Source organism: Bos grunniens, chromosome 15, assembly GCF_055505025.1.
Source record: "Bos grunniens cultivar Pamir isolate PY7600 chromosome 15, Bosgru_T2T1.0, whole genome shotgun sequence".
Classification (NCBI taxonomy): domain Eukaryota; kingdom Metazoa; phylum Chordata; class Mammalia; order Artiodactyla; family Bovidae; genus Bos; species Bos grunniens.
Window position 1 is genome coordinate 14,646,502 of NC_141179.1, and position 27,643 is coordinate 14,674,144.

Consider the following 27,643-nt stretch of genomic DNA (forward strand, 5'->3'; position numbering starts at 1 on the left):
CTCAGCAGTGCCCTGAGTCCCATTTCCTCTTTATCACCTCCCTCAAGGGCCTTCAGGCCTGGTCACCATGTAAATGGTGGCTTGGTTGTTGTTGGAGAGAAACCACCTTCATCTGTATGGGGTGCCCTGTCTAATCAGTGGGTGTGTCCATTGCCATTTCAAAAAATTGTTTATTTTCACATCTAGTTTATCTTTTCCCTCTGCCACGCTTATGTTTCTCCCCGACCTTCCATGTGGCATCGGGATCTGCTTGTTGTCAACAGGCAGCCTTTATAAGTACTCAAGGAAGAACCTGTGATGGGTGGTTGTTGCTATAGCAACTTTTTTTAAGGGGAAAAAAAAAAACAACTGAACTTGAAAATGGACACATAAATCATAAGAAATTAAAATTTCTCCCTCAGAGAAGAATGAAGCTAGAATGTCTAAGACTCTCTCAACCCCATGAAAAGATTTGTATGAACCTTTTCTATGCGTTGGATTACACATAGCAAGCTGTGGGCTCTGAATTCCCGGAATAATGATTCAGTGTGAAAATCAAACAGCTCCATTCTTTTACAAAGCATTTCTTTAATTATGGAGGAGATGGCCAACATGTGGGGCAGTGTCACTGTCAAGCACCTCAAGGTCATGTGTATGCAACATCTTACTTAAAAAACCGCCCATTCATATCTTTTAACGGGTCCCACCAATAAAGAAGGGCTGTTTCCTTTTCAGAGCTGTGGTGGTCCTGGCAACTTGATGTCAGCGTTTTCAGCTCTCACAGCAGGGAAATTCAGGTGAATTCCAAACTGTGATTAGAGAGATCTGAGTGGAGTTAAAAGGAGTCAAACAATAGGAGCACACTTCTCAGACACAGGCACGCAGACCAACTGCGTGCAAAGATAAATTGCATCTACGTATGACCGTGTTAGCTCTTGCCATCCAGCAATGAATTTGCTAGGAATAGGCAAAGGTCAGTGGGAGACAGGAAGAAAAAAATCTCTTTCTACTGCCAACAGTACTAAAGAGAAAGAAAAAGGCACCTGTGACACGAGATATCCTGGAGGAAAAAAGAATGTTACTAAATGATATTGAAAGTTTAAAAATACGATGAGAAGCCAAAGCAAGAAATGAAATGATGTGTGCTTGTTCAGTGAACACAGATAACAGAGAATAGTCTGAATTGATGCCTAGATGGATAGAGGTTGTTGGATTGTTCTCTCGTCTTCTCCCTCTTCTCTGTGTTTTCTTTGATGGAGAAAATGATAGGCTTCGTAATACATGGTGATAGGCATCCAAAGATCAAACTTCATTAGACCCTTCTTGTTCTGTAGCAAGAAACTATCTGGACAAAAGCAATTCCCATATGTGACCTTAATTTAACAAGCGATTAGACCCAATCCCAATGCTTTGAACTATCATCAGTTATCAAGATCAAGTAGGATTCCATTTTAAATAGGCTTCTAGTATCCTTGGCTCCCCTTGTGACTCAGACAGTAAAGAATCTGCCTGCAATTCAGGAGACCAGGGTTCGATCCCTGAGTTGGGCAGATTCCCTGGAGAAGGAAATGGCAACCCACGCCAGTATTCTTGCCTGGAGAATTCCATGGACAGAAGAACCTGGTGGGCTACTGTCCACAGGGGTCACAAGAGTAGACATGACTGAGCAACTAACACTTCCATTTTCATACTTAGTATCCTTAGATTTCCTGCAAATCAGTGCTACTGAAATTTTCACTGAAGCCACCCAATGCTATCCATCTTCCTTTGGGAAGTTTTTTGTTGTCCCTCAAACAGGATTTTCCTATATATTCATTTATTTGGACACGAAGCCCAAGGAAAAGAATACTTGGATACAGCACTTCTGTTTTCTCAGTGATACCTATCGTTCTTGGGGCCTGACTTCTCTTATTTTTTGGCTGATTTCAAATGCATACAGAATTTCCTAGTGCTTGCAGTCTGTTTACTCGTGGAAAAACAGGCGAACTCTATCTAGTATTTGAACAAGGAAACTCAGCCTCACTACCTCCCTTAATAGAGAAGAGGAGAAAACATGGAAGAAAATGAATGAGACAAAGGGGCTCGGCAAGTTGACAGAATGATCCCTTCAAAAATGTCTAACTGCATCCTTACAAAGTATTGTACGGACTTCTGTGAAGGATGTAAAAACTGATGAGGCAGGTAACTCCTTCTTGCTGCTATCCTGTCTCTCCTTCTTTCAGTCAAGCTTTTAGGAAAAATAATGTACCCACTTTGCTTCCTTCTGTGACTTCCCAGTCTGTCTTCAGCCCTTGTGATTTGACTCTTACCCCAACCATCATCAAATGTCAGATGCTGTGAATACAGCTCTGATTGTTTTTCTGTTTGTTTTATTTTTAATCAGAGGATAATTACTTTACAATATTGTGATGGTTGGGCTTCCCAGGTGGCACGAGTGGTAAAGAACTTGCCTGCTGGTACAGGAGACATATGAGGTGCTGTTTCGATCCCTGAGTTGGGAAGATCCCCTGGAGGAGGTCCTGGCAACCCACTCCAGTATTCATGCCTCCTCCATGGATGGAGGAGCCTGGTGGGCTACAGTCCATAGAGTCACAAAGAGTGGAACACTACTGAGCGACTTAGCAGGCACACACGTTGTGTTGGTTTCTGCCATACATCAGCATGAATCAGCCATAGGTATACATATGTCTCCTCCCACAGCTCTGCTTTTATTCCACATGACCTCTGCATCATTGGGTGAGGTTGCTCCCTCCCTCTGTAAAGCTCCTTTCTTCCTTCAACTCTTCATCTCCTCTACCTCATTCCTCAAAACCACTCTATCCTTAAGTTTTGGTGCTCCCCAGAGCTCCATTCCCATCTCTCTTCTCTTCTCACTTCAAACTCTGTTTGGACTCACAACCTCGTTCATTCCTTTGACTGATGCTTAGATGCATTTTGACCCAAACTCTGTAGGCAGCCAAAGGATTGCTCCTGATCTACAGACCCAAATATCTAATCAGTAAGGAGACATCTCCACTCACGTGACCTACAACATATCCAATCCAACATGTGCCAACTTAGGCCCATTATTTGCCTCCCACCTCCATCATGAACCCTGGAGAAGGACATGGCAACCCACTCCAGTATTCTTGCCTGGAGAATCCCATGGACAGAGGAGCCTGGCGGGCCACAGTCCATGTGGTCGCAAAGGGTCAGATACGACTGAGTGACTGACACTCCACCCCCATCATGAAACGTACTCCTCTCCCTACCGTCTTTTTCTCACACATGACCCCATCATCCACTCAGTCACTAATCCAGGAATCTGGATTTGGCCTTTCCGTCTGTCACATTTCTGTCTTTTCGAATCTCCCACATATCTCACATGGAATTACTCACACAGTTCACTTGGTTCCGGTTCCTACGTTCTTTCCCATCACCTCCATTTACACTGCCACCATCTTATCTCAAGTCTAGTTCTCACCATCCCTTACTGAGAGCTGAGACATTCTCACTGGTCTGCTGGCTTAAGCTCTCCTTTCTCCAATCCACTCACAAATATTTGATTGGTAGAGTATTTTTCTAAAATACCTTACAGATCATGTCACTCCCCTGCTTAGCCCTTTGATGCCTATGTATGGGGTCCACAATTAAGCTCATCTTTCTCTGCATGCTGTGCAAGCCAGGCAGGTCATCTCTTGCATCTCAGTGGCCTTACCTCTTACCCACCTTGCAGGCCTGCCTCATTCTTACCCTTACCTGCGATGGACAGTTACCTGAGGACCTCATTGTTCCTCTAGTGCTTCCCTGGAATAACTCCCTAGCATGAAATGGAAATTTTCTCCAGTGAATGCATTTCATAAACAGCATGGATTTTCACAGTCAGGCAAATCTGGTTCAGTTATTAGCTTGGCCAAGTGGCTTAAATTTTTGTAGCCTTATTTTTCTCATCTATAAAATTAGTTTCCTTATATCTCCTCTCAAGGTAGTAAGGATTTAATAGTAATGATAAGAACAGCTGGTATTATTGGTCATTTTCTGCATGTCAGGGCTGTTTTAAGCACTCTACATGAATTTATTTAACCTTTGCATCACCTTTGTAAGTATCATTTTTATATATACCTTTTACAGATGAGAAATTGAGGTATAGAAGTTAAGTGACTTGCCCGTGGTCACAGTGATAGCAAGTCAGGAAGCTGGAATTCAGTGAGATGATATATGAAAAGTACTTTCTACTGAGTGGTCACTTGGTGAATGCTGTTGGCTCCTCCTCTTTTTTGCTGTGTGCTGAACACTCATCCAGATTTTGTTGAGACCCAGAAAACTAGATGAAGATAATAGCTGATGTTTATTAAAACTTAATTATTTGTCACATTTTGAATTCAGAGTTTACAGACATTATCTCATTGAGACTAACTCTAACTAGTGAGCTAGGCTCACTATCACTGAGCTGGGCTTCCCTGATGGCTCAGACAGTAAAGAATCTGCCTGTAATGCAGGAGACCCAGGTTTGATCCCTGGGTTGAGAAGATCCCCTGGAGCAGGGAATGGCAATCTACTCCAGTATTCTTGCCTGGAGAATTCCATGGACAGAGGAGCCTGGAGAGCTACAGTCCATGGGGTTGCAAAGAGTCGGACATACACATAACTACTGAGTTGGAACTATTATATCCATTATACACAGAAGGAAATTGAGGCTCAGAGAGGTTAATTAAGCTATTCGAACTCTCATAGAGGACATAAGTGTTAGTGTGTGTTCGTTTCTCAGTTGTCTGACTCTTTGTGACCCCATGGACTGTAGGTCACCAGGCTCCTCTGTCCATGAAATTCTCTAGGCAAGAATACTGGAGTAGGTTGCCATTTACTCCTCCAGGGGATCTGACAGAGACAGGACTTAAATCCAGATCTCTGAGGTCGAAGCTTGGACTTTTAACCACCACAATGTATTATTGCCTCAAAAGACATTAGAAAACAGAAAACAGTGTTTACAATCTGTCTGGGGCCACTGAGAAAGATATAATAATAGTTATAAACCAGAAGCCTTAAAAACACAAAGAAAGCAAATCATGGATACAGTAGTTTACTGGGGACCAGAATAGTAGAGCAGTGATTGCAGTTAGGCTCTGAGAAGGGGTGCATTTTGGTCTGGGATTTGAGGACAGTGAAAGAAATACACTGGTTGAAAAGAAAGACCCTCTTTGAGATTGAAATGGCATATGGGGAGAGATGACAAATGCAGAGAACCAGTCATGTATAAGGAAGTATTTTATCCTCTAGAAATCCAACTAGTGGATACAAGATATTAATCGTGAGCCAGGTACAGGGAAGAAATGTATGTTTGGGGATAGGGGCTCAAGTCCCAGAGGCATCAATCCTGCTGACATCCTGGATTAAAAGCAATTTACAAGGTTACAGTTGGTGAGCTTTCCCAGTTTAAATCTGTCCTGGGTTGTATCTAAAAGGCAAATGAAATAAACAGTAGCAATATTTTGGAGGATTAGGAGCTTTCTGAGTTAAGACTGTGCTTTTAATATTTTAAGCAGACTCAAGCAAGACAGTAAACAGTTTTCTTAGCAGAATGGTGCAAAATGAGCTCTTTTACTTGTCTGATTTATCCCATGGCCATTCATAATGGGGTGGACGGGTTGTTGTTGTTTTTTTTCCATCAGGGAGCAGTCAGTTAGCAGTCAACTCAAGGCCCGGGTTAGTACATTCTGCTGTCATTTATTTTAAGAATGATGAGTGTTGATTTATCATGAAATGAATTCACAGAAAGGAAGCGTGACATATTTCGGCTTAAAGATAAGTTTCAAGAAGAATGTAAGCCTATCCTAGGAAACAGAGGTTCTCATCAGCTGGGAAAAGGCTTTCTGCCTAGCCTACTGCTCTGACACAGGGAATTACTGTTGAGTCCCAATTTTGACTTGTTTAAAGTTTTGTTTTCCAATCTAGGTGGGTTTATTTTCCCTCTTCAAAGAATATGGCCACACATGAAGGATTGGAACCTGTCAGGTGGAGAATTCATCTCAGTCATGTAATTACTGGGCTGAGCAGGTTAGATCAAAGTGAGGCCATTGTGTTGCTATAGGACATTGCTTCAAAGAGCAGTTGAACTGCAAACACTATAAAGGCTTTATTGTCCCTCATTTCATGTCATTTAAATCATCAACAATCATTTCCCATGAATGTATGGCAAATACTGGGATTTTAATTCCTGCTTGAAAAAAAATAATCTGCATTCAGACCTTCCTGGAAAGCAAAGGAAGTTTTCTATCTCCCATTATGCATTCTCATTTCCGGGCATGAAAGGCTTAAATTATCTCAAGTGTAGGTTTTGGTTTTTGTTTTTTTTTTTTCTCAATTATGACCAAATATCTCTGTAAACCTCTTCATGTTTCATAGAGCCGGTTAAGCAGTTTCCCCTTAGATGTGTCTTTGATGTGAAAATAAACACAGGCTGGAGTGAAAGCTGAGGTCTCCCCAAAGGAACATCTCTCTGTATGGTTCATAGTTACTCGGGTTAACATTAGACCAGAGAAAACACACATCAACACCCTGCATTGAACTTAGATACAGTTGCTATAAAAAAAATATTTCTTCAAAAGTTTCAAAAGAATGATGACCTCAATGCCAAGAACATCAAAGGAGCTGTTAGGTGCTTTCAGGTACTTTGCCAAACTACCTTCTAAATGCTGCTTAACATTCCTTTGTAATGGAGTTAAAGATGAGCCTGAAATTGCAGGGACCTCTTAAAAGGTCTGCTCATCCCTCCCACCTCTGTCTCCAGGTGATCACATCCAAACCAGTTAACACGTTGCAGACCTGGGCTGTCTAAACATGATTCAGATGGAAGTCTTATGTTCAGGATGTTCTTGTGCACTGAAGGGAGGATTGGTGGAGATATCATCTCTGGACCTCCCCTGGGTTAGGCCCTGTCGAGCTCTGTGCAGACAATGGGAACCCTGTTAGAATGCTGTTGTCATGGAACGGCCGCCCTCATTCTTAATTCATAATGCTCGCCTTTCATAAAGGCTGTGGAAGAGCTGGGTTAATGACCACACGTGGAAAGTTGAAAGAGAAACCAAAGTAAATGTGTGCATTTAGCCTCTGCTCAGCTTTTCAATGTTAATCAATCAAAAACAAAAAGTGCATTTACCTTATGAAAACTCTAACTGGAACATAATTATTGGTTTTATTACATCTGTGTTTTAGTTGAGAATCATTTGTTGTCAGTAACAGAGGGCCTCTTAAAGTATCAAAAGGGGGAAGATAAGGTGTAGGTGTGTGGCTGGGGGGAGATTTATTGGAAGGTTACAGGGTATCTCAACTATGGGAAATACAACCGAGTCTCCCAAAGGGCTAGAACCAGGAATTGGAAAGCTTCAGGAATCTCGTCTGTCTCTCCCCCACTTCTTCCCCCTCCTCCTCTCTTTCTGCATGGTCTCTCATCCTGACTATCCCGGGCATCGGTCTCATTCTCCAATCTCCATAGACTTGCTTTCTCTGCCGCTCATTGTCCACAACTGAGAATGATTCCTGTACGGGCAGCCCTCTGCCTCTCCCATTTCAAGTGCACAGACTGTTGAGAAGGTCTTGTTTCAATTTCCGATTACTAAAATAATCATTAACATGGTTCAGTTTGAATCAAATGGCCACCCTGATCCAGTCTGCTTGGGGCCCAGGGAGATGGGACGTCCTGCCATCAGAAGCAAGCGCCCTACCAAGTACTCGTTAAGGGTGGTTATTTAGCAAGGGCAGCCCTCCTGAATAACACGTTCACTTCAGTCCTAATTCCATAGGTAATATAGATGCTGTATGTAGAATAATTAGGAGACACAGACACGTGAGAAAGTGGGAGGGAAAAATCATCATCCTGCCAACCAGAAAGTACTTCAGAATCTTGAAGTGTTTCCTTCTAGCCATTTTCACTTACTTTAAACAATTTTTTTTTATCTCCTATTGGTTTTCATTACACTAGAGAGGAAGTTCAGTGGTCAACAAGACAGACATGAAGTACAGTGGTCACCAAGACACCAAGCCTCCCTCTCTGGGGCTCGTTATAACATGGGAGATGAACTTAAAAAATGGAACCAAATGAACACCAGTCTTCCAGAATTGCAATAAGCACTATAGAGGGAACAATCAAGAGGTTGAGATGGGAGAGAACTCTGAGGGCGTATTTTAGGTCAATGTTCATGGAAAACCTCTGCTGGGGTCACCATGGAGGAAAAGAAGGAGCTAGCTATGGGAAGAAAGGAAAGAGGTAGAGAGGATAGAGAGTTCCAGAACATTACACACTGAAGACCTGAAGCTGAAGTCACCTTTTATGTTTGGGGAAATCGTTAGAAAGCAATATGGCTGGAGCGTAGGCGTGAGAGGGACATCCGTCTCCTTGCTGTGAGAGCACACTGGGATCATGGCATTCGTGTGGGGGATAGAGGCAGTTATGTGGGGAGACGCAAAATGTGGGGTCAGATTCTCAGCAAGTGGGTAACTAACACTGTGCCTAAAGCAGAGGGGGCCTGGGGAAGGAGGAAGACCGTGGTCGAAGACAAGGAGACTGAGGGGAATAGGGAAGCTTAGTAGCTACGAAAGTCAGACAAACCACTGAGGATAAGAGAGAAACGCCTCCTGGAATTAGGAGTTGCTGAGGGTTTTATGATTATTATTATTTTACAAAAAGGGGGGAGCTTTCCAGTATCCAGGTTTAATCCCCAAATAATGAATCAACCGACAGCTCTGGGATGGTATGAGGGCTCGCTCTCTGCCACCTGGGGGTGTTCCTGACGTTCACACCAGCAAGCGCTCTGGAATGAGTCCAGTTGCCACCAGCATAAGGAAAGAAGAGCACGCTCTGAGAACACCCGTGCCTCTCCTCTCACTCCAGTACTTCTCGGCCCAGCGCCCGGCAGCCCCACCATTGGTCAGAGAGCCGCCAAGAATCAGTCCTATAGTTTATGAAGGGAGCGTGGCTCACGGCCAATGGCAAAGGCTCATGGCCGTCCCGTAAACTGGCTCATCGAGTGTTCCCAGATCGCTGGCTGCCCAGTAAGTCAAATCATCCACCAGCGAGTTGGAGCTAGTGCTGGACTGAGCTCGTGTGAGCACATGAGATGGACAAACGCTGTCTCTTCCACGGACTTATTGGAGTCACTAGGAAGTGGAAAGACAGGCAGACCTGAATCAGTGACCAAAGACAATATTAGACAGATCGTGCTAAAATCATTAAAGCAGGAAGAAAGAACATGAGGGAGACCAGAACGGGGGCCCTCACAGGGCAGATGCACTGACCTTGATCTCGGACCCTTAGAGTGAAAGCTTCCAGAGTGGGCCCTCCAGCTGAGGAGGAGAGTAGCCTCTTGACTGATGGTACTTAATACATTGTACATTCTGCTGAGGAGGACATTTAGAGATTTCCAGGGTACTGTCAACATTTTGATAAAACATTTGCTTTGGTTTTTGCTTCAATATATTTTGGGCAAAAAATGAGTCATGATTAAAGTGTTTCATGCACAAAGTGGTTGGGTTTTTCAGGCTTTTATAGACCCTTCTGTTCATTTTCTGTCAAACTCAGAGGATCCATCTCTGAAAGGTGGCCCCGCAGGGCCCTGCTCTGTGACAACTGTAGCAACTAGTCAGAATGACCAAGGAGATAGTCACCAGTCACACTGGTTACCGCTGAGTGGATCTGGAGTGACACTGCTTAAGCTAGTAGACAATATGGTAGAATTCGTTGTTCAGTCGCTCAGTTGTGTCCTACTCTTTGCGACCCCGTGGACTACAGCACGCCAGGCTTCCCTGTCCTTCACTGTCTCCTGGAACTTGCTCAAACTCATGTCCATCGAGTCAGTGATACCATCCAACCATCTCATCCTCTGCTGTCCCCTTCTCCTCCCACCTTCAATCTTCCCCAGCATCAGGGTCTTTTCATCCAAGAAGATGAGTCGTTCTTCTCATCAGGGTGCCAAGGTATTGGAGCTTCAGCTTAACTGTCAGTACTTCCAAAGAATATTCAGGGTTGATCTCCTTTAGGATGGACTGGTTTGATCTCCTTACTGTCCAAGGGACTCTGAAGAGTCTTCTCCAATACCACAGTTCGAAAGTATCAATTCTTCAGCTCTCAGCCTTCTTTATGGCAGAATACTTCTACCTTGAACTTTCTAATTTCATTTCAACATTCCCCTCTTGCTAGACAACAAGTTTTGTTGACACCGTCACTAGCAGTATAGCAGAATGTTGTCCAACAATTATTTGCATATCGGGGGGCATTTCCTTAGAAGGGAGAGGGACTCCTTCCTATCTTTCCAAGCAAAGGCCACTCCCCTCCACAGCTGTAATCCCATGCTCCCCTCTGCAGAGCAACCATCACATCGCACTGTTACTTTCCATTTTATTTCCAGACAGACTAGTACCTTCCTTTTCATTTGTTTGTTTTATCAGCTCTCACATTTATTGAGCACTGTGTTCCAAGACCAATTTTGCAGGCTCTTTGTGCTCTAAATAACAACCCTAAGACACTCGTAGCCTCACAGAACATCTACTTGTAAATAGATGTTGAATGCTAAGTAAATATCTGTTGAATGGATGAGTAAACAAATGCTGTTTTACACATGAGGAAAAGATCTTGTTGCCTTCAGTTTGCCTTTATCTAGCATATGCCTGGCATGTAACAGTCAGGACAGCAGGAAGCATCTCACAGGCTCAGACTCAAGTTCTGTCTTTTCTCCTGGAAAAGAGCCACCAGTGATGGAGTGCTGTCCTGAGCTGGGAGCACTGCTGGTGCTTTCTTACAAGGTCCCTGATCGTCCTAAACTCCCATCCTACAGTGAGAGAAGTGCCTGGTTCATGCTCAGTGATTAGGAGGGGAGCAGCCTTCGTATCCCAGGCTCACTAGCAGCTGAATTCATCCTCTTTTGAGATCGCACAGCCTCCTATTCACCTAGATAAAACAGGATGTCTGACATATCATATATCACTTATATGTGGAATCTGAAAAAAATAATACAAATAAACTTATTTACAAAGCAGAAATAAACTCATAGACATAGAAATAAATTCATGACTACCAAAAGGAAAGAGGAGAGGGATAAATTAGGAGTTTGGAATTAACATATACACAATACTGAATATAAAAGAGGTAAATAACAAAGAGCTACTGTATAGCACAGGAAACAACATTCAGCATCTTGCAATAACCCATAATGGGAAGGATCTGCAAAAGAATAGATACATATGTATGCATAATTGAATCACTTTGCTGTATACCTAAAACTAATACAGCATTGTAAATCAACTATATTTCAATTAAAGGGAAAAAAAAAAAACGAGACATCTACATCTCTGAGTTGCCTCAGAGAACCTATTTCTCATCTCTCTTCCCTCTGTGAATGTTTTATGAATTGATGATAAACTTGGAACATTCTCCAAGGACAAGGGATAGAAGTGTGCAAACTGAAAAATGCCATAATGAAACACCTTTCCTCTGCCCTGTAATGAGGAGTGTGTTTCTGAGGAAATCTCCAGCTCTTCTGGTTACTCTTTTATAAGTAGCCATGACAATACAAGGGGAGGGAGAAGCATTAAAGAAGTTTTGAATGTGGGACTCTTTGGCATTTACCATCTTTAGAAGCACACTGTGTTGACTTGTTTTCTCTACAAAGATCCTGAATTTGCACTTCTCTGGTATCTACAGAAAAGTTTATCTTTGGTTTCATTAAAAAGAAACAAAACTGTTTTATTGACTTAAGTAGTCACATTTCTTAGAGTCCAGACCTAAGGGAACAAAGTTACGGAATAACTTTTCCATAGAGATCTAACATGCCTTCTCTGACACCTTCCACCTCACCCCCCCCCCAAAAAAAGCTTTATTCTGAAGGAGTAAAAATGGAAATTCCTGAAAATCATATAGGAAGCATGCCCAACTTCTTTGAGCAGCAGTGGTTTCATTCACATGGGGCAGGGAGTCAAGAAGGAGTCAAGAATTACATGCAAGCTTTGGCATCCACTCAGGAGGCTCAGCACCCCGTGGAATCCATCATGAAGCTTCACACGCCCCTTCACATTTGGTTTATGTGGATGATAACACTGTTCTGGTTCTCAGGGCTTCTTATTCCTGGACTTCAGGGTTCAGAGGCAAGTGATTGCTAAAGCACAACTCTAGTGGAACCACTAAATTGCTTGTGAATTGGTTAATAAAATAATTACCACAGCCTTCTTACCATTGTTTTACTGCTCAGCAGTTAGAAGGGTCCAACTTCCCAAGTACTGAGATCATCCAACAAACTACTCTTTGAACACCTGCAATATTCCCAGCGCTGTGGTTAGGACTAAAAGGAACCAGTCAAATGTGTGCGAGTGCTAAGTCACTTCAGTCGTGTCCGACTCTTTGCGACCCTGTAGGGTCTGTGGGCTGTCAGGCTCCTCTGTCCATGGGATTCTCCAGGCAGGAATACTGGGGGGGTGCTATGCCCTCCTCCAGGGGAATCTTCCCAACCCAGGGATAGAACCCGTGTCTCTTAGATCTCCTGCATAGGCAGCCAGGTTCTTTATCATGGGTGCCACCTGGGAAGCCATAAGACACCGTGTCTGCACTCAAAGAGCTTGAAATCTAGCTGGGCAAATCTAATTACTATATGGACATAAAACAGTACCTCGCAATACAGGAAAGCACTAAAGGAGAAGCTAGGAGCTTTTTGATGTCTTCAGCAGAAGGCTTTAAAACCCTATCTCATTTTTGTAGGGGCAGGAGAGCCAGGGAAGAACCAGTCTTACCTTCAAGTACTGGGATGAGCTAGAACTGACTGTTTCAGGATCTCAAACATTTTTGCTTCAAGAATCAAATCAAGAGTCATAAATTATTGGGGTGGAGGTGGATCTCATGATGGTGGTGGTGGTTTAGTCACTAAGTCTTGTCCAACTCTTACAACCCCATGGACTGTAGCCCGCCAGGCTCCTCTGTCCATGGGGTTTACCAGGCAAGAATACTGGAGTGGCTTGCCATTTTCTTCTCCAGGAGATCTTCCCAACCCAGGAATTGAACCCGGGAATCCCGCATTGCGGGCAGATTCTTTACCAACTGAGCTATGAGGGAAGCCCCCTTCTCATGTTATCTACCCTCAACCCTATATCTCATCAGCCATGAGTAAAATGGCCTGAGCAAAGTTTACCGGTGATGGCACCAAGATACCCACATAAGGACCTAGGCAGTGGTAAATTTAGTTCTCACATTTATTTCTTGTTGAAAAAGACAGAAATCTACTTAAGGAAAAAAAAATTGTGACCTATGGACTGAATTGTTACCTTTGTGTAGCGTATTCCCTGTTTCCAGGGCAGCACAGGAGACAAAGAATGCATTTATTTTGTGGAAAGGGATGGGGGCAGGGAAAGAAACAGAAACCCGAGGATTGTGCAATCATGGCATTCTTAAATCCCTCCAGGAAGTTTATGTTTCGAGTCCTTTGAAAGAGAAGAACACAGCTGTTCAAAAAGGCGAGTTTATCAGGGGCCTGCAGCCCCCATTCCACCTTTAGTTTTTTCTTGGCCATTTGCTTCTCGGCACCTCCATCCGAAGCCCTCAGGGCAGGCAGGCCACCGTGTCTCAGGCAGGCAGGCCCGGTAGAGACCGCAGGCCTCAAATAGCATCGAGGTGTTCAAGTAGAAGAGTCAGAACAAGGATGAGAGTGAAAGGGAACAGGCTACTGGATCTCAGCAAATGGAAGTAGGGTGAGTTCTGCATGCAAACCAGACAAGACTTGCTGCGTTGAAATCCTTTCCAAAAGAAGTCCCTTCCTTGGATGGCTAGTGAAAGGGGGAGATTGTATGCATCATCTCACACATCAAACATAGTAATTTTGGGGTGCAGGTTTATTGTGCAAAACAAAAACGTGCCTCTCAGTCCACCTAGAAAAATATAAACGTTGGAATGTAGCATTCGCTCGATGCCTTTACATGCTGCCACAAGCTTCGTCATCTGCGTATTTTCTCTCTTGCCAGAGATCACTGGATAGGGGATGGTTCAGAACCCTCTCTGCATGCTCAGTAAATCTTTCTGACTGACCGAGTGACCCTTTGTCTCCTCCCTTCCTTCTGTCGGAGCCTCGAGGGCGATGTTCTGAGCTTTCACTGTAAACCTCCAACCAGTGACGACACCGTTCTCTGTCGTGTCCATCCCTCTGAGCCCCAAATGCCCTTACCCGTGCCCTGTGCCTGCCATGCGTCTCCGTTCTATCACCCCTTTGTCCTGGCTCTCTGCGTGCCCAGCGTTGAGAACAAGGTTGGCATGTGGCGAATGAAAGGCCGAAAGGAAAAGTGAACAGTCTAGTTACTGATTAAGGAGGAGGAATTTGGAACCAGACCAGGTTGGCCACCCGCCTCCATATTATTCGCTACGTGATCTTAAAGTTAGGAGTGGCCGTTTCTTCACTTCTAAGACGAAGATCAGAACACATGTGCAGAAAGCTGGGAGACGATTACATGGGACTCTACACAACTCTTCTTTGAAGAGCATCTGCCTTGAAATAAACATTCAGAATGCGGTAGTTCTCAGGGGAGCGCCTCTGGGGGGCCTTGGACAGTCTTGCTTTCGAAGGCCCTTCTTCCTTATAAAAATCTTAAAAATGATATTTTATAACTGTGTTAACATTAAGATAAAGATTTTACTAAGGCTTCCCAGGTGGTGCAGTGGTAAAGAACCCGCCTGCCAGTGAAGGAGATGCAAGAGACATGGGTTTGATCCCTGGGTCAGGAAGACCCCCTGGAGGAGGGCATTGCATCCTACTCCAGTATTCTTGCCTGGAGAATTCCAGAGGAGCCTGGCGGGTTGCAGTTCATGGGGTCTTAAAGAGTTGGACACAACTTAAGACAACACAACGTATTATGTATTAAAACATTTTCTCAACCTAAAAGTTCAATTTGTCTTCCATCTTAAATTATTTTCATGGGTCCCTAAGACTATTGTCGTCCCTTGGCCTTGGACCTACCCAGGGTTTAAGGGGTGCATCATCCTGACTGACAGATTTGTTTTGGAACTTCTTTCCTCTACCTTCTCAACACTGGTAACTGCTTTCTGAAAATTGTCTGGCCTCTCTGGCCTTCAGGATATACCCTGCCTCTACCTCCCCCCGCCCCCATCTTCCCAGCCACCTGAAGGTCTACACTGTTGGAGCTCGCAAGTTCCTTAGTCCAGCCACCATCTTTCTCAATGTAAACCAATGTCTTCACTCTTCTGATTGAGTCTCATTCCCTTAGGACCATTCCTGGCCTGATGAGGCGGCACTGAATTTTTTGAACAAACTATTTCTTACTATTTCTTCATGATATGACTCTCTGTGATCCTTCTCTACTCCTAGAATATTTGCATTTTGTCACAGAGCTTTTTGAGACTCTATGTCATCATTCCAAGCCAGATATCTGATAGAGGCATTTTAGTCCAACAAAGAAAATATTTCAGACCAAAGACTGAACTTTGAGAATCCCTGAGATTGTATTGTGCCGCCACCTCTATGCATTCATTGGGCCTTGATGACATAACTGTGATGAGAAGCTTCTACAAGGCAGGACATAGACTATCTCCCAATTCTCTTGGTTAAGGGTCATGCCTGATAAAGTCCTAGTGGAATCTCTTTATCCATAGAAATGTCTTCTACATGTCACTGGGGAAGACTTCTATTCCCCAGCTTAAGTCATCCATCCAGCTATGCTTGGTGGAGACCTTACACCATGTTACTGCTACTGCTAAGTCACTTCAGTTGTGTCCGATTCTGTGCGACCCCATAGACGGCAGCCCACCAGGCTCCCCCATCCCTGGGATTCTCCAGGCAAGAACACTGGAGTGGGTTGCCATTTCCTTCTCCAATGCATGAAAGTGAAAAGTGAAAGGGAAGTCGCTCAGTCGTGTCTGACCCTCAGCGACCCCATGGACTGCAGCCTTCCAGGCTCCTCCATCCATGGGATTTTCCAGGCAAGAGTACTGGAGTGGGGTGCCATTGCCTTCTCCTTACACCATGTTACATGTGCCTAAAAACACAATTCTGGGTTCAGTTGGGAAAGCATTCTCAGAGATAACCTTATTTATAAAGGAGGGAACTATGGTCCATAGAAGAGAAAATTTGCTACCTAAAATAGCAAAACAAATTAATGCCTGAATCAGGACTAGACCCTGGGCCAGTGTCCTCAATACCTGTGTGTGGGCACCACTTCCCTCTTCAGGGCCTGGGTACCATTTACTACCCAGCACAGGCTCTATGATGGGAATGCTTGGTTTGATTCTAGGCTTTATTGCTTAGTATTTGTGTGTGACCCTAACAAAGGTCCATCTAGTCAAGGCTATGGTTTTTCCAGTAGTCATGTATGGATGTGAGAGTTGGACTGTGAAGAAAGCTGAGCACCTAAGAATTGATGCTTTTGAACTGTGGTGTTGGAGAAGACTCTTGAGAATCCCTTGGACTGCAAGGAGATCCAACCAGTCCATTCTGAAGGAGATCAGTCCTGGGTGTTCTTTGGAAGGAATGATGCTAAAGCTGAAACTCCAGTACTTTGGCCACCTCATGCGGAGAGTTGACTCATTGGAAAAGACTCTGATGCTGGGAGGGATTGGGGGCAGGAGGAGAAGGGGACGACAGAGGATGAGATGGCTGGATGGCATCACTGATTTGATGGATGTGAGTCTGAGTGAACTCTGGGAGCTGATGATGGATAGGGAGGCCTGGCGTGCTGCAATTCATGGGGTCGCAAAAAGTTGGACATGACTGAGCGACTGAACTGAACTGAACTGAAGAGTTATTCAGTTTCCCAACCTCAACTGGGTCACCAGTAAAAGGGAGGGGAGAGGGTAGAAACAGTATCAACCTTACAGAGTTGTTGTTGCAAGGATTCTTAGAGTTGTTTGTGATAATTAAATGAGATTTAATTTAGCATAATTAATATGCTAAGCCCATGCACACCAGCCCTCAATAAATGACTTTGTTGTTGTTGTTATTATATTACTGCTGCTACTACCACCGCTAATTCTATCACTGCCTCTCCAATCCTGGTAACTTAGAGAAAGTGCTGGAGCTGCTTCCCAGGGTATGTACTGAGCTGCCCAGGGAGTGGCCTGAGCAGTAGGAGAATCTGGATGAACAGGTTTTTTCAAAGCAGTGGAAAATAAATCAAAGGCAATAACCCAAACCTGGAAAAAGAATGTTTTCCTTTGTTTGTTCTTTACTCAACGTGGGGAAAAAAAAAAAAAAAAAACCTTCAAAATGTAACTTATGCTGAAATAAATCAGCATGGCCACTTTTGAGGCAGTGTGGCTGACTCTGCGGTGTGTGCTCCTTCTGACCCCCTGGGGACAGTGACCACGTTCAGTGGGCGCCAAATGTTCTGATGACTGACAGTGTCCTGTGGTAATGTTGGCCTCGATCGGGGAGAGATGACCCTGGGAGTCAGGGAACATGGAGAGACAGCAAAGATGTCGTCTCTTATAAAATAAGAGCTCCACAACCAGGGACAAAGAGCTCCCTACCCTTTGTTGCAAACTGCTCATCACCAAATGTTAGATCTCATGGGACTTATTAGTTTGGGCTCTTGGCTGAAAGTAACAGAAGCCCAACTCATGTTAGCTTAAGGAAAAAGGAGACTTTATTATAAAGATTCCACAGTGTATCGAGGAAAACAAGGAGAGTGGTAGAGGTGGCCTTGAAATCAGGCCCTCAGATGCTCTCAAAATTTGTGTCCTTTCTCTCTACATCATTCTCTTTCTACAGACTTTCTTCCTCTGTGGCTCTGGTTGGTTTAATGATACAACACTTCACACAGTTTTATAAATGACTGTGTGTTAAGAGTGTTAGTTGCTCAACCATGTTCAACTCTTTGTGACCCCATGAACTGTAGCCTGCCAGGCTCCTCTGTCCATGGAATTCTCCAGACAAGAATACTGGAGTGGGTTACCATGTCCTCCTCCAGGGGATCTCCCCAACCCAGGGATCTAACCTGGCTCTCCCACATTGCAGGCAGTTTCTTTACCATTTGAGCCATAAGGGAAGCCCATAAATGACCATGCAGCCACCCAAAAAGAGCCTAGTTTCACTTTCTCCAATTTCAAAATCTTCCTGGAAGGAATGATTAGCCCAGCTTGGGTCAGGTTCCTTTTCCTGATTACTCATTAGCAATGGTAAAAAATTAACACTGGTTATACCAACATGGTACATCCACCGTGATTATATACACTTATGAGGGGGCAAAACCACAGGTAATGGGTTAATGAAACAGGTATTGTTGAACTACATGACAAGAAACATATTGTTCACATTCAGTCCTAGACCGTATCCCCGCCGTTCTCCGGTTCCTCATCATGTGACCAGAAATTCAGGATGTCTGTGTACTCACTGCCCCCTCCCTCTTACACAAGGCAAATCCTACCCCTAAACAAGCTGACTCTAGCATCAAATAGTGGAAATGACACACGCTTTTGAAATACCCAGTTCAGTTCAGTCGCTCAGTCACGTCCAACTCTGCGACCCCATGGACTACAGCACACCAGGCCTCCCGGTCCATCACCAACTCCTGGAGTTTACTCAGATTCATGTCCATCCAGTAAGTGATGCCATCCAACCATCTCATCCTCTGTCATCCCCTTCTCCTCCCCGCTTCAATCTTTCCCAGCATTGGGGTCTTTTCAAATGAGTCAGCTCTTCGCATCAGGTGGCCAAAGTAATAGGTGCTCAGCTATATTAATTTCACTTTCTAATTAAGTTACCTGGAAATCTTCAGGACAGTGGGGGAGTGATGGTAAGAGAAAAGGGAGAACGGGAGAAGTGACAGAATTTTGTATCTGGGAAATGTCCTTCTGCCTCAGGTAATTTCTGGTTATCCTGAGCAAACATAAATAATTGACATGGTTCAACTGCACTGGGAAAGCCACATTTTCCTACATGTAGCCTCCCGCTTTAGAGGCAAAGCAACAAGCATCTCAAGATCAATGGTGTATGTTTTATGTTTCTTATTAATTTACTGGTGTGACTGTATGGTTCTTAAATCTCTCTATATAATCTCTGAAGTTAATGGAATACAGTCTAATCACTGAATAAGTGACTGAAGTCCTTTAATATTTTGTTGCTGTTTAGAGAGATGCTCCTCTTTGAGAATATAATAAGCCATATTTTTTATAAAATATACTTACTCTATCGAGTTCTTATTTTGGTAAGCCCTGTGCTAAATGTTTGCATGTCTTATGTCTTTCTTTTTTTGTAATTGTTTTGGTTTTTGTTTAAATTTATTTATTTTAAATGGGAGGATAATTGCTTTGCACTATTCTGTTGGTTTCTGCCGTACACCAATTTGAATCAGCCATAGGTATACGTATGTCCCCTCCCTTGTAAACCTCCCTCCCACCTCCCACCCCATCCCACCCCTCTGGGTTGTCACAGAGCACTGGATTTGAGTTCCCTGTACAAGCTTGTGGACACAGAGTGGGGAGGAGAGGGGAGGACAAGTGGAGAGAGTAGCATTGAAACATATACAATACCATATGTAAAATTAGATAACCAGTGTCTCGTGACTTTCTGAGTTAAGTGCTATTGTGCCCATTTTCCAGGTAAGGAAATTGAGGCTTGGAGAAGTCGAGAGCTCAGTGACAGATTGGAATCTGAGCTCACCTTAACCAGTTCCAGAGCCTGAGTACTTAACCATCATGTAGTACTGCCTCTCTACACCTCGGTTTTGGCTAAAAGTCTTAGAGACAGGCCACATGAAAAATGAATCCCCAGGAAAATCTGTGCTTAGAGGGTCTCAGATGATAAGTGATAATACCGTAGATTCCATGCACCCACACAGTGTTGCTACAGGGGTTTGAATGCAAAGCCGCAGAATCATAGGAAGAAAACTAATTAAACAACAGAGGGAATGTCTCCTTAGACAAGGCAAACATTCTACCTACTCACTTAGAGGATAAGAGTGGTGAAGGGATTGAATCTCTGCAAAAGAAACTGAAAATTGGGTTTTAGCTTTAGACTCTGTGCTGTTTCCCATCTTGGTCAAAATTATGCTCAGTCCAGTGGCCTGCGTCTGTGTGGGTTGTGTGTGCATGCATTGGAATAGTTTGGCCTGTTGCAAAAAATAGCACCACTCTGGTGATTAACCATAGGTATTATCAATAACTCCCGATGACATGTGATGGATTCTTCATCCACTGACCAGGGTACCAATCATGGGAACCTCTGTGACCTCCCACCTTTCATTGACCTACTCCTCCAGAAACATTTTGTTCTGTCTGTGCTACTGTTAAGTTTCCTTATCTTCCAGACTGGGCTGCATTTGTGCTTTTCTTTTTTGAATTCATCCTGCACATGTGTAAATGAAAGAACATTCAAATATTCTGTCTCTTTTGACTACACGCATATCTGGATTAATATCTCATGCTCTGTTTTTTTTCTATTCCCCATCTGTCTTTCAGCTCCAGGGTTCCTTGAAAAGAAAACAGATCGTTAACCTGTCTCCTGCCAACAGCAAGAGGCCCAATGGCTTCGTCGACAACTCGTTCCTTGATATCAAAAGAATCCGTGTCGGCGAAAATCTCGCTGCAGGACCAGGGGGCCTCCCAGTAAATAATGGACAAAGTCAGATGATGTCGGGGACCTTGCCCATGAGCCAAGTACCCTTGAGAAAGACTGCTGCGCTGCCGCCCCCTCCTACACACTCTCCTGGAAATGGTCTGTTCAACATGGGCTTAAAGGAAGTGAAGAAGGAACCTGGAGAGACGCTCTCTTGCAGCAAGCACGTGGATGGTCAAGTGACCCAGGAGAATATTTTCTCTAACAGGTACGGAGATGATCCCGGGGAGCAGCTGATGGATCCCGAGCTACAGGAGCTGTTTAACGAACTGACCAACATATCTGTGCCTCCCATGAGTGACCTTGAGCTGGAGAACATGATCAATGCCACCATAAAGCAGGATGACCCGTTTAACATCGACCTGGGTCAGCAGAGCCAGAGGAGCACTCCCCGACCATCCTTGCCCCTAGAGAAGACGGTGATCAAAAGCGAATACTCCCCTGGCCTGACCCAGGGCCCTTCGGGCTCCCCGCAGTTGAGGCCCTCATCCGCGGGACCCGCATTCTCCATGGCCAGTTCAGGCCTCTCTGCTTCATCCCCGATCCCTTCAGTCCCCCAGAGCCAGGCGCAGCCCCCGCCAGCCACCGGAGCGGCCCGGGCCCTGCCCAGCTGGCAGGAAGTATCCCACGCCCAGCAGCTCAAACAGATTGCTGCCAACCGGCAGCAGCATGTCCGGATGCACCAGCAACAGCAGCAGCACCAGCCCACTAGCTGGCCAGCCTTGCCCTCCTCGGCAGGGCCCTCCCCAGGCCCCTTCGGGCAGGAGAAAATCCCTAGCCCCTCTTTCGGCCAGCAGCCGTTCAGCCCCCAGAGCACCCCCATGCCGGGGGTCACGGGCGGCGGCAACCAGTCGAAGGTCATGGCAAACTACCTGTTCAAGGCCAGCCCCTCGGCCCAGGGAGGGCCGCTGGACGTGCTCCTGCAGCCCAAGCCACAGGACCTCAGCCGGAGCTTTCTGAACAACCCGCACCCGGCCATGGAGCCCCGGCATGGCAGCACCAAGCCTTTGTTCCATTTTAACTCGGATCAAGCCAACCAGCAGATGCCTTCCGTGTTGCCTTCCCAGAGCAAGCCTTCACTCTTGCATTACACCCAGCAGCAGCCGCAGCAGAGCTCCATCACGGTTCAACCACAACAGCAGCAGCAGCAGCCACAACAACAGCAGCAACCACAACAGCAGCAGCAGCCGCAGCCACAGCAGCAGCAGCAGCAGCAGCCACAAGCGCAGCAGCCAGCGGCCCAACCCACCCAGCCTCTCTCGAACCAGCCCTTGCTGAGGGCTCCGTTACCACTGCAGCAAAAGATCCTCCTGCAGAAGATGCAGAATCAGCCTATCACGGGACTGGGGTACCAAGTCTCCCAGCAGCACAGACAGGTAAGGGCCGCGGTCCTCCCCACCCAGAGTCCCCAGACACCACGGAGCTCAGTCACCATGCTCTGGTTACCATTGTGCTTGTGTCAGGACAGAATCAAGACCCCAAAGACAGCAGTGGTCCTGACAGATGCCTCTGAAGACCTCCTGAGGGTTCCCTTGAGGCGTCCGGTGGCAAGAGCATCTTCCTTGTAGAGCGGCTCTGTCTCTGGGGTCTGCTCTTGCTTGTTAAGAATGTTGCCTGAGGATCGGTGCCTTTCGTGACATGTCCGGTTGTCAGTAATCTTCTGATAATGCCCATGCCTGGTGCCTATTCGTTCAGTCGATAAATCAGTCACTAAGTCGACATGCATGTCCTGAGTACCTGCCATGTGCATGATGTTGCGATTATGCTGAGTACTGAAATAAGGCCAGACGTGATATTAAGAGTGTTGAATGGCGAATATCCACCCACACCAACCCACTGAAGTGTCTAAATGTCCAGCCCATCATAGTAGATCCGGCTGTAACTCCATACTCGTGCATAAGGCTTGAGTACCCATCTCAAGTAAGACGTGTTCTCTGTCTGCAAGTTCAGTCTGGAGAGGGCGACAGGCTTTAAAAACAATCATTTTAATACTGAGTGGAAAGGATAATGATATGGAGCACGAAGGCTGGGTATTTACCGAGCAGGGGGACATCAGGGAAGATTGCTGGAGAAAGTCAAGTGTGAGTTAAGTGTTAAAGGGTGAAATTGTCATGACTACAAACAGAAAAAAAAAAAAAAAAAAATCTGTGGTTACCTTGTATCCTGCAGTTAACATAAAGCGGAGGTCTTATTCTGCCCCAAATAGGAATCCTATGAGGAGATAGCTCTGTCTCCAGAGCATACACTGGTGAATCAGAGCTGCTCCCCAGAGAATTTGAAAGGAAAAAAAATCCTTCCTGGAATAAGTGAAGGGAGGAAGGAAGGCAGGAAGGCAGGAAGGCAGGAAGGGAGACTGAATGTTGCTTTGTGCATGTAATTTGACAGGTCTCTGTTAGTGTCCAAGCACAGACAGCATGTGACATGTCAAAACAATATGTCAGGACAGTGTGACGGCACAGAGCCTAATTCCAGTCATATTCCTCGAGTAGTTTGTGTGGCTGCTGCCCAGAAAAGAATGCCACCAGCAGCACAGACCGTGGCCAAGCTAACCTTCGCCCTAGATATATGCCAGGAGAAAACCAGACCCAACCAGGATTCAAGAGCTGTGTCCCAAGTACAGCTCTCAGTTTTTAACCGCCTACAAAGTGTGTTTTTCTATCGTAGATTGTGAAGAATGGACTCAGAGTAGAATGCTGTGTATATTTTACAAAGTTCCATTTTTAACATGGGTAATTTTGGGATCATTTGAAAACAAACAGTATTGTGGAATTACTTTCTAATATTATGTGTAGCCATTTTGCTGTGACTGAATCTGGGTTTAAATTCTTACTCGGATATTCTAGCTGTATGAACCTCAAGCAAACTAGTGAACCTCTGTAAGCCTTAGTTTTCTCACCTGTAAATGAGGGTGGTAATGTATATCCTAGGATTTGGGGAGAATAAGTGATATCTTTCTCAGGCCAGCATCTAGAATAAAGTTGGCTATTACTGTGCTTATCATGGAAAAGGCCTTATATGATATCAAAATATTTTTAGCAAGCATTACTTTTATGCAGGAGATCCCTTGGAGTCAGTCTCAGATTTTAACATAAGCAATACTAAAGGAATAAAAGAGAACTAACCTTAGTTCTGTCTAGCACTATGGTGAGTGGGTAGTGATTTACATTTCCTGGGCCTGGACTTCTGACTGTAAAAGTGGAAATAATAAATAATGAGATATTACTGAGTCATGATTTATTGACTACTTATAACTGACATGACTTCTGTCTCCCTTACTAGTATCTCATTTTACTCATATAAAGTAATTACCATTATTCTCATGTTACAAATGAGGCAGCTGAAGCTCAGAGAAGTTAAGTAAGTTTTCCAAAGTTACACAGATAACAAGTAGCAGAGGCATGATTCTAATGGTCTACTTTGAAGGCTGTACTTTCAGCCATGAGGCTGTACCACTCACAAGTAGGATATGCTTGGAAATGAGTTTGTACATCATTGTGAAATTCTCAAAAGAAATATTTCGTATAATACTGAGCTATATTTACATAATCTACATAGCAAATTAAGTTTAGGGGGTAATAAAGTCTCATCTTGAATTACCTTCAGCGTTCTTAAAGAAAAAAATCAAACAATATCTGTGTGACCTTTGATCTTCCTGAGAATGAGCATTACGAAGCTTAACCAAAATAAACAATGTGCAACAGGAAATATAGCTCTTTGGTGCCCCATCAGCCCTTCTTTGGGAGCCTTCCTGCCACCTCCAGCATCCTCTGTCCTGTTTCCGCCTCCATTGCTCATGTCAACAACTGTCCACCACATTTCTGATCGCTTGGCCTCCACCCTGGCTCCCCAGGGCCCAAGCACCCCAATGGGTGCTAATGGACAAACTGACAAGCATCTTCCAGTGTGTTAGATAATTTTTTACTTTTCCTGGTGCATGGGACACTTACAATGCCAAGATAATTTTCATCTTCAAGAAGGACCTCAGGTAGCAGAAATGGTGGTGACATTGGCTGGTGGCAATGGCTCTCCATTCAAAGCCTAATCTCAGCCGTATCAATTGAACTGTATTGTCCCTTCCGACTCAATGAAGGATGACTTCGATGAAGTATGACTGAAGTGTCCTGTGTCTGAGTTGTGAGCAAGTGTATCACTGCTGCTAAGTCACTTCAGTCGTGTCCGACTCTGTGCAACCCCATAGATGGCAGCCCACCAGGCTCTCCTGCCCCTGGGATTCTCCAGGCAAGAACACTGGGGTGGGTTGCCATTTCCTTCTCCAGTGCGGGAAAGTGAAGTCGCTCAGTTGTGTCCGACTCTTAGCAACCCCATGGACTGCAGCCCACCAGGCTCCTCCATCCTTGGGATTTTCCAGGCAAGAGTACTGGAGTGGGGTGCCATTGCCTTCTCTATATCACAGCTCTGTAGTCAAATAAATGTCACCCTCTTGAAAGCATTCACTTTTAGAGGGCTTGGGTCCATTCTAATCATGGTGCTGTTGTTCGATACAGTTGCAGAGTTTTTTCCCAGGGATTGTCTTCAGAGCTTTTAGCACATCAAGGAGATTATTATTACTATAGTAATATTCATCTTGTCAGGGTTATTTTTGAAAACAGTCAAACTGAGTATTGCTGCTTTGGGTCAAAAAAACAAAGAATAACTACAGTATGATGGAACTGCATTTCAAATTTTCTTTGTGAACTTTCTCTGAAGATAAAGAAAGTAAATGAGTTGCTGAAGATGATCATTTTGAGAAGTGATTTTCGCTTGGATGTACATATTTCTAGGTTTTTCCATTTTTATTGTCTCATCCAGTATGTTGCTAAGTATTCTCAGCTCAAAGAGGGTAGTTTTAACTCTGCCATTCATAGCAGAGAGTAGAGATCTGTGTTCTCATTTCAGATTAGCCAAATCTCTGATACTCATGACCAAAGTTATGGGCAAGCAGGGATTGGAAATTAAGCAGTTCTTATGTTTATCAACTAAAGAATCCTGAACAAAAATAGTAGTCATGGATTATTTTTTTTCTGCTTGTCATACTCACTTTGTGTCAAACACAGGAAGATTTACTAATGAAATATGCTAATTGGGACACTCTAGCTTTGGGAATGGTGGAAAGCCTGGCTCTCTGCTACAAAATAGTAGATTGAATTTGTTGATCATTTGTTTAGAATTTACCCAATAGGCTAGGCAAAGATGACCTTCTCTTCACCCTCAGAACTCTGAACCCACACAGGGCTGCATGCTCAGGCAGAGGCTGAAATTGAGGGGTTCATATGTCCTTCTCTCTTTATTGGGTACCCTGTTCTCCGAGATGTGAATGACATCCAAGAGTTGGATGCAGCATAATCGAATTGTTGGAGACATTTTTATCGTTCCACACCTGGAGTGGTTTTAAGTAATCCATTCCCTGGAGGCTGGGAGAACAAATGGTATTTGGTGTTTCACAAAATGTCTTCAGCAACTCTGTCTTGCTGATGTTTGGGGCTTGGCAAATGGAAATCCCCCCTGGCTATAATTTTCTTCTTTTTCCTATTGGAAGGTTATGGGAGAGGGCAGGAGAGGGGTGTAGTGCATGCAGTTCTGATTTATCTTCAAGTCACTGAATACTTGCTTTAAGGTGTAAGAGAATTATTGGTTGACCAGGGCTCATGAGAGTTCAATTCAAAGCCTTAACCTCTTCAACTAGAATACGGTCTTTTTCAGAGCTATATAATCAGACACTTGAAAGCGTGATTTTTTTTTTTTCTAACATTAGAGCCATGAAACTCGAGTGGATTCTATATTTGGTTTAGAATTTTCCCATCTCTAAAAATTCTGAGAGGGAAGGCAGCCAGTGAATGGATGGTTTGTTATGACCAAAACATAAATTTGTACATTTCCTTTTTAGTTTAAAGCCAAGTTCTTCGATCATATATTAAGAACCTCAACCCACTCTCTCTACCTAGCCAAGTTTATCCTTCAGTACTCTATATATCAACCATTGACATAAATCAAGCAGTGTTCTCCTCCCCTCATCTTTAGGTTAATCTTGGGTGTAGCTAATCTTAAAGATGAACACTCAAAAGATTGTTTCCCATTTGGCCTAGCTGAGGTTGGAGGAATGAGCACTTAACTGCAGCTCTCATGTACTGACAATGCTTCTGAATCCGTATAATTGCCCAGAGAAAGTTCCAGAGAAGAAATAGAACCTTCAATCAATTGGGAATGCCTTTTCCAGTAGGAAAATATGAATTCAGAGTTCTGCAACAATATACCATTCAATTCACCCCTTTGCTGGGGGATAGAGGGTTAAAGTGTCAGTCAATTAGGCTAGTGCCAGGGTTTGGTTTTAGGGGCCAGAATCAGGTGAGGGAAAGTCAGGAGCATGAAAGGCCAAAGACAGAACCTAGCCAAAATCCTAAAAATGCTGGGAAACAAGATTAGTCAGTATACTCAGAATCCAGGAGTGAATTTGAAATTTCACAAGTGATATCTAGAGTTGAAATTAGGATAGAGACTTGGGAGATGAGTCTAGGTGGTCATCACAAATGACCCTCAACCATTTGATGATTTCCATTATGACTTACCTTGGCTGGGTTAGGCTGGCAAAAGGAAAAAGAGCTGGTACAAATGTTGCCCATGGCAGGCGAGGAGCATTATTTTTATATTTTCATTTTATCTTTGATAGTTCATCATTTATGTTTACAAAGGAAGCAAAATTTGTTTTTGATGCCCCATGAAACTAGTGCTAAGGCCAGGATCCAAAGTAAATTTCCAGACACACACGTTAATGTAATTTGTACTGAAAACTCTTGACCGGCAAAATTAGCAGAAGAGATTTTGCTTGGGTTCTGTTGGTGTTCATTGGTTTATTTTAACAAGAGTACCAACTCTGTGCCATATATAAATCATCCAAATGGTTGTTGTTTAGTCACTCAGTCGTGTCTGACTCATTGTGACCCCATGGACTGCAGCACTCCAGGCTTCCCTGTCGTTCACCATCCAAATGGTAGATATTATTAATCTTTCTTTTTAATATCAGTAAATGAGGACACTGAGGCTTAGAGAGGTTAAGTAACTTTCTCAGAGTTAGTCAGTAACTCATCTGATTTTAAGCCTAC

The 27,643-nt window shown here is 44.2% G+C and overlaps 1 protein-coding gene across 2 annotated transcripts in view; it reads left to right on the forward strand.

Moving 5' to 3' along the window:
- The window catches only part of MAML2 (mastermind like transcriptional coactivator 2), a 402,210-nt gene that overhangs the window by 249,887 nt on the left and 124,680 nt on the right, over window positions 1–27,643 (forward strand). For both annotated transcript variants that reach the window (XM_086338915.1, XM_086338916.1), the window contains exon 2: window positions 20,390–21,922. In XM_086338915.1, the coding sequence (XP_086195041.1) occupies window positions 20,390–21,922 (1,533 nt within the window). The remainder of the gene's footprint in view (window positions 1–20,389; window positions 21,923–27,643) is intronic.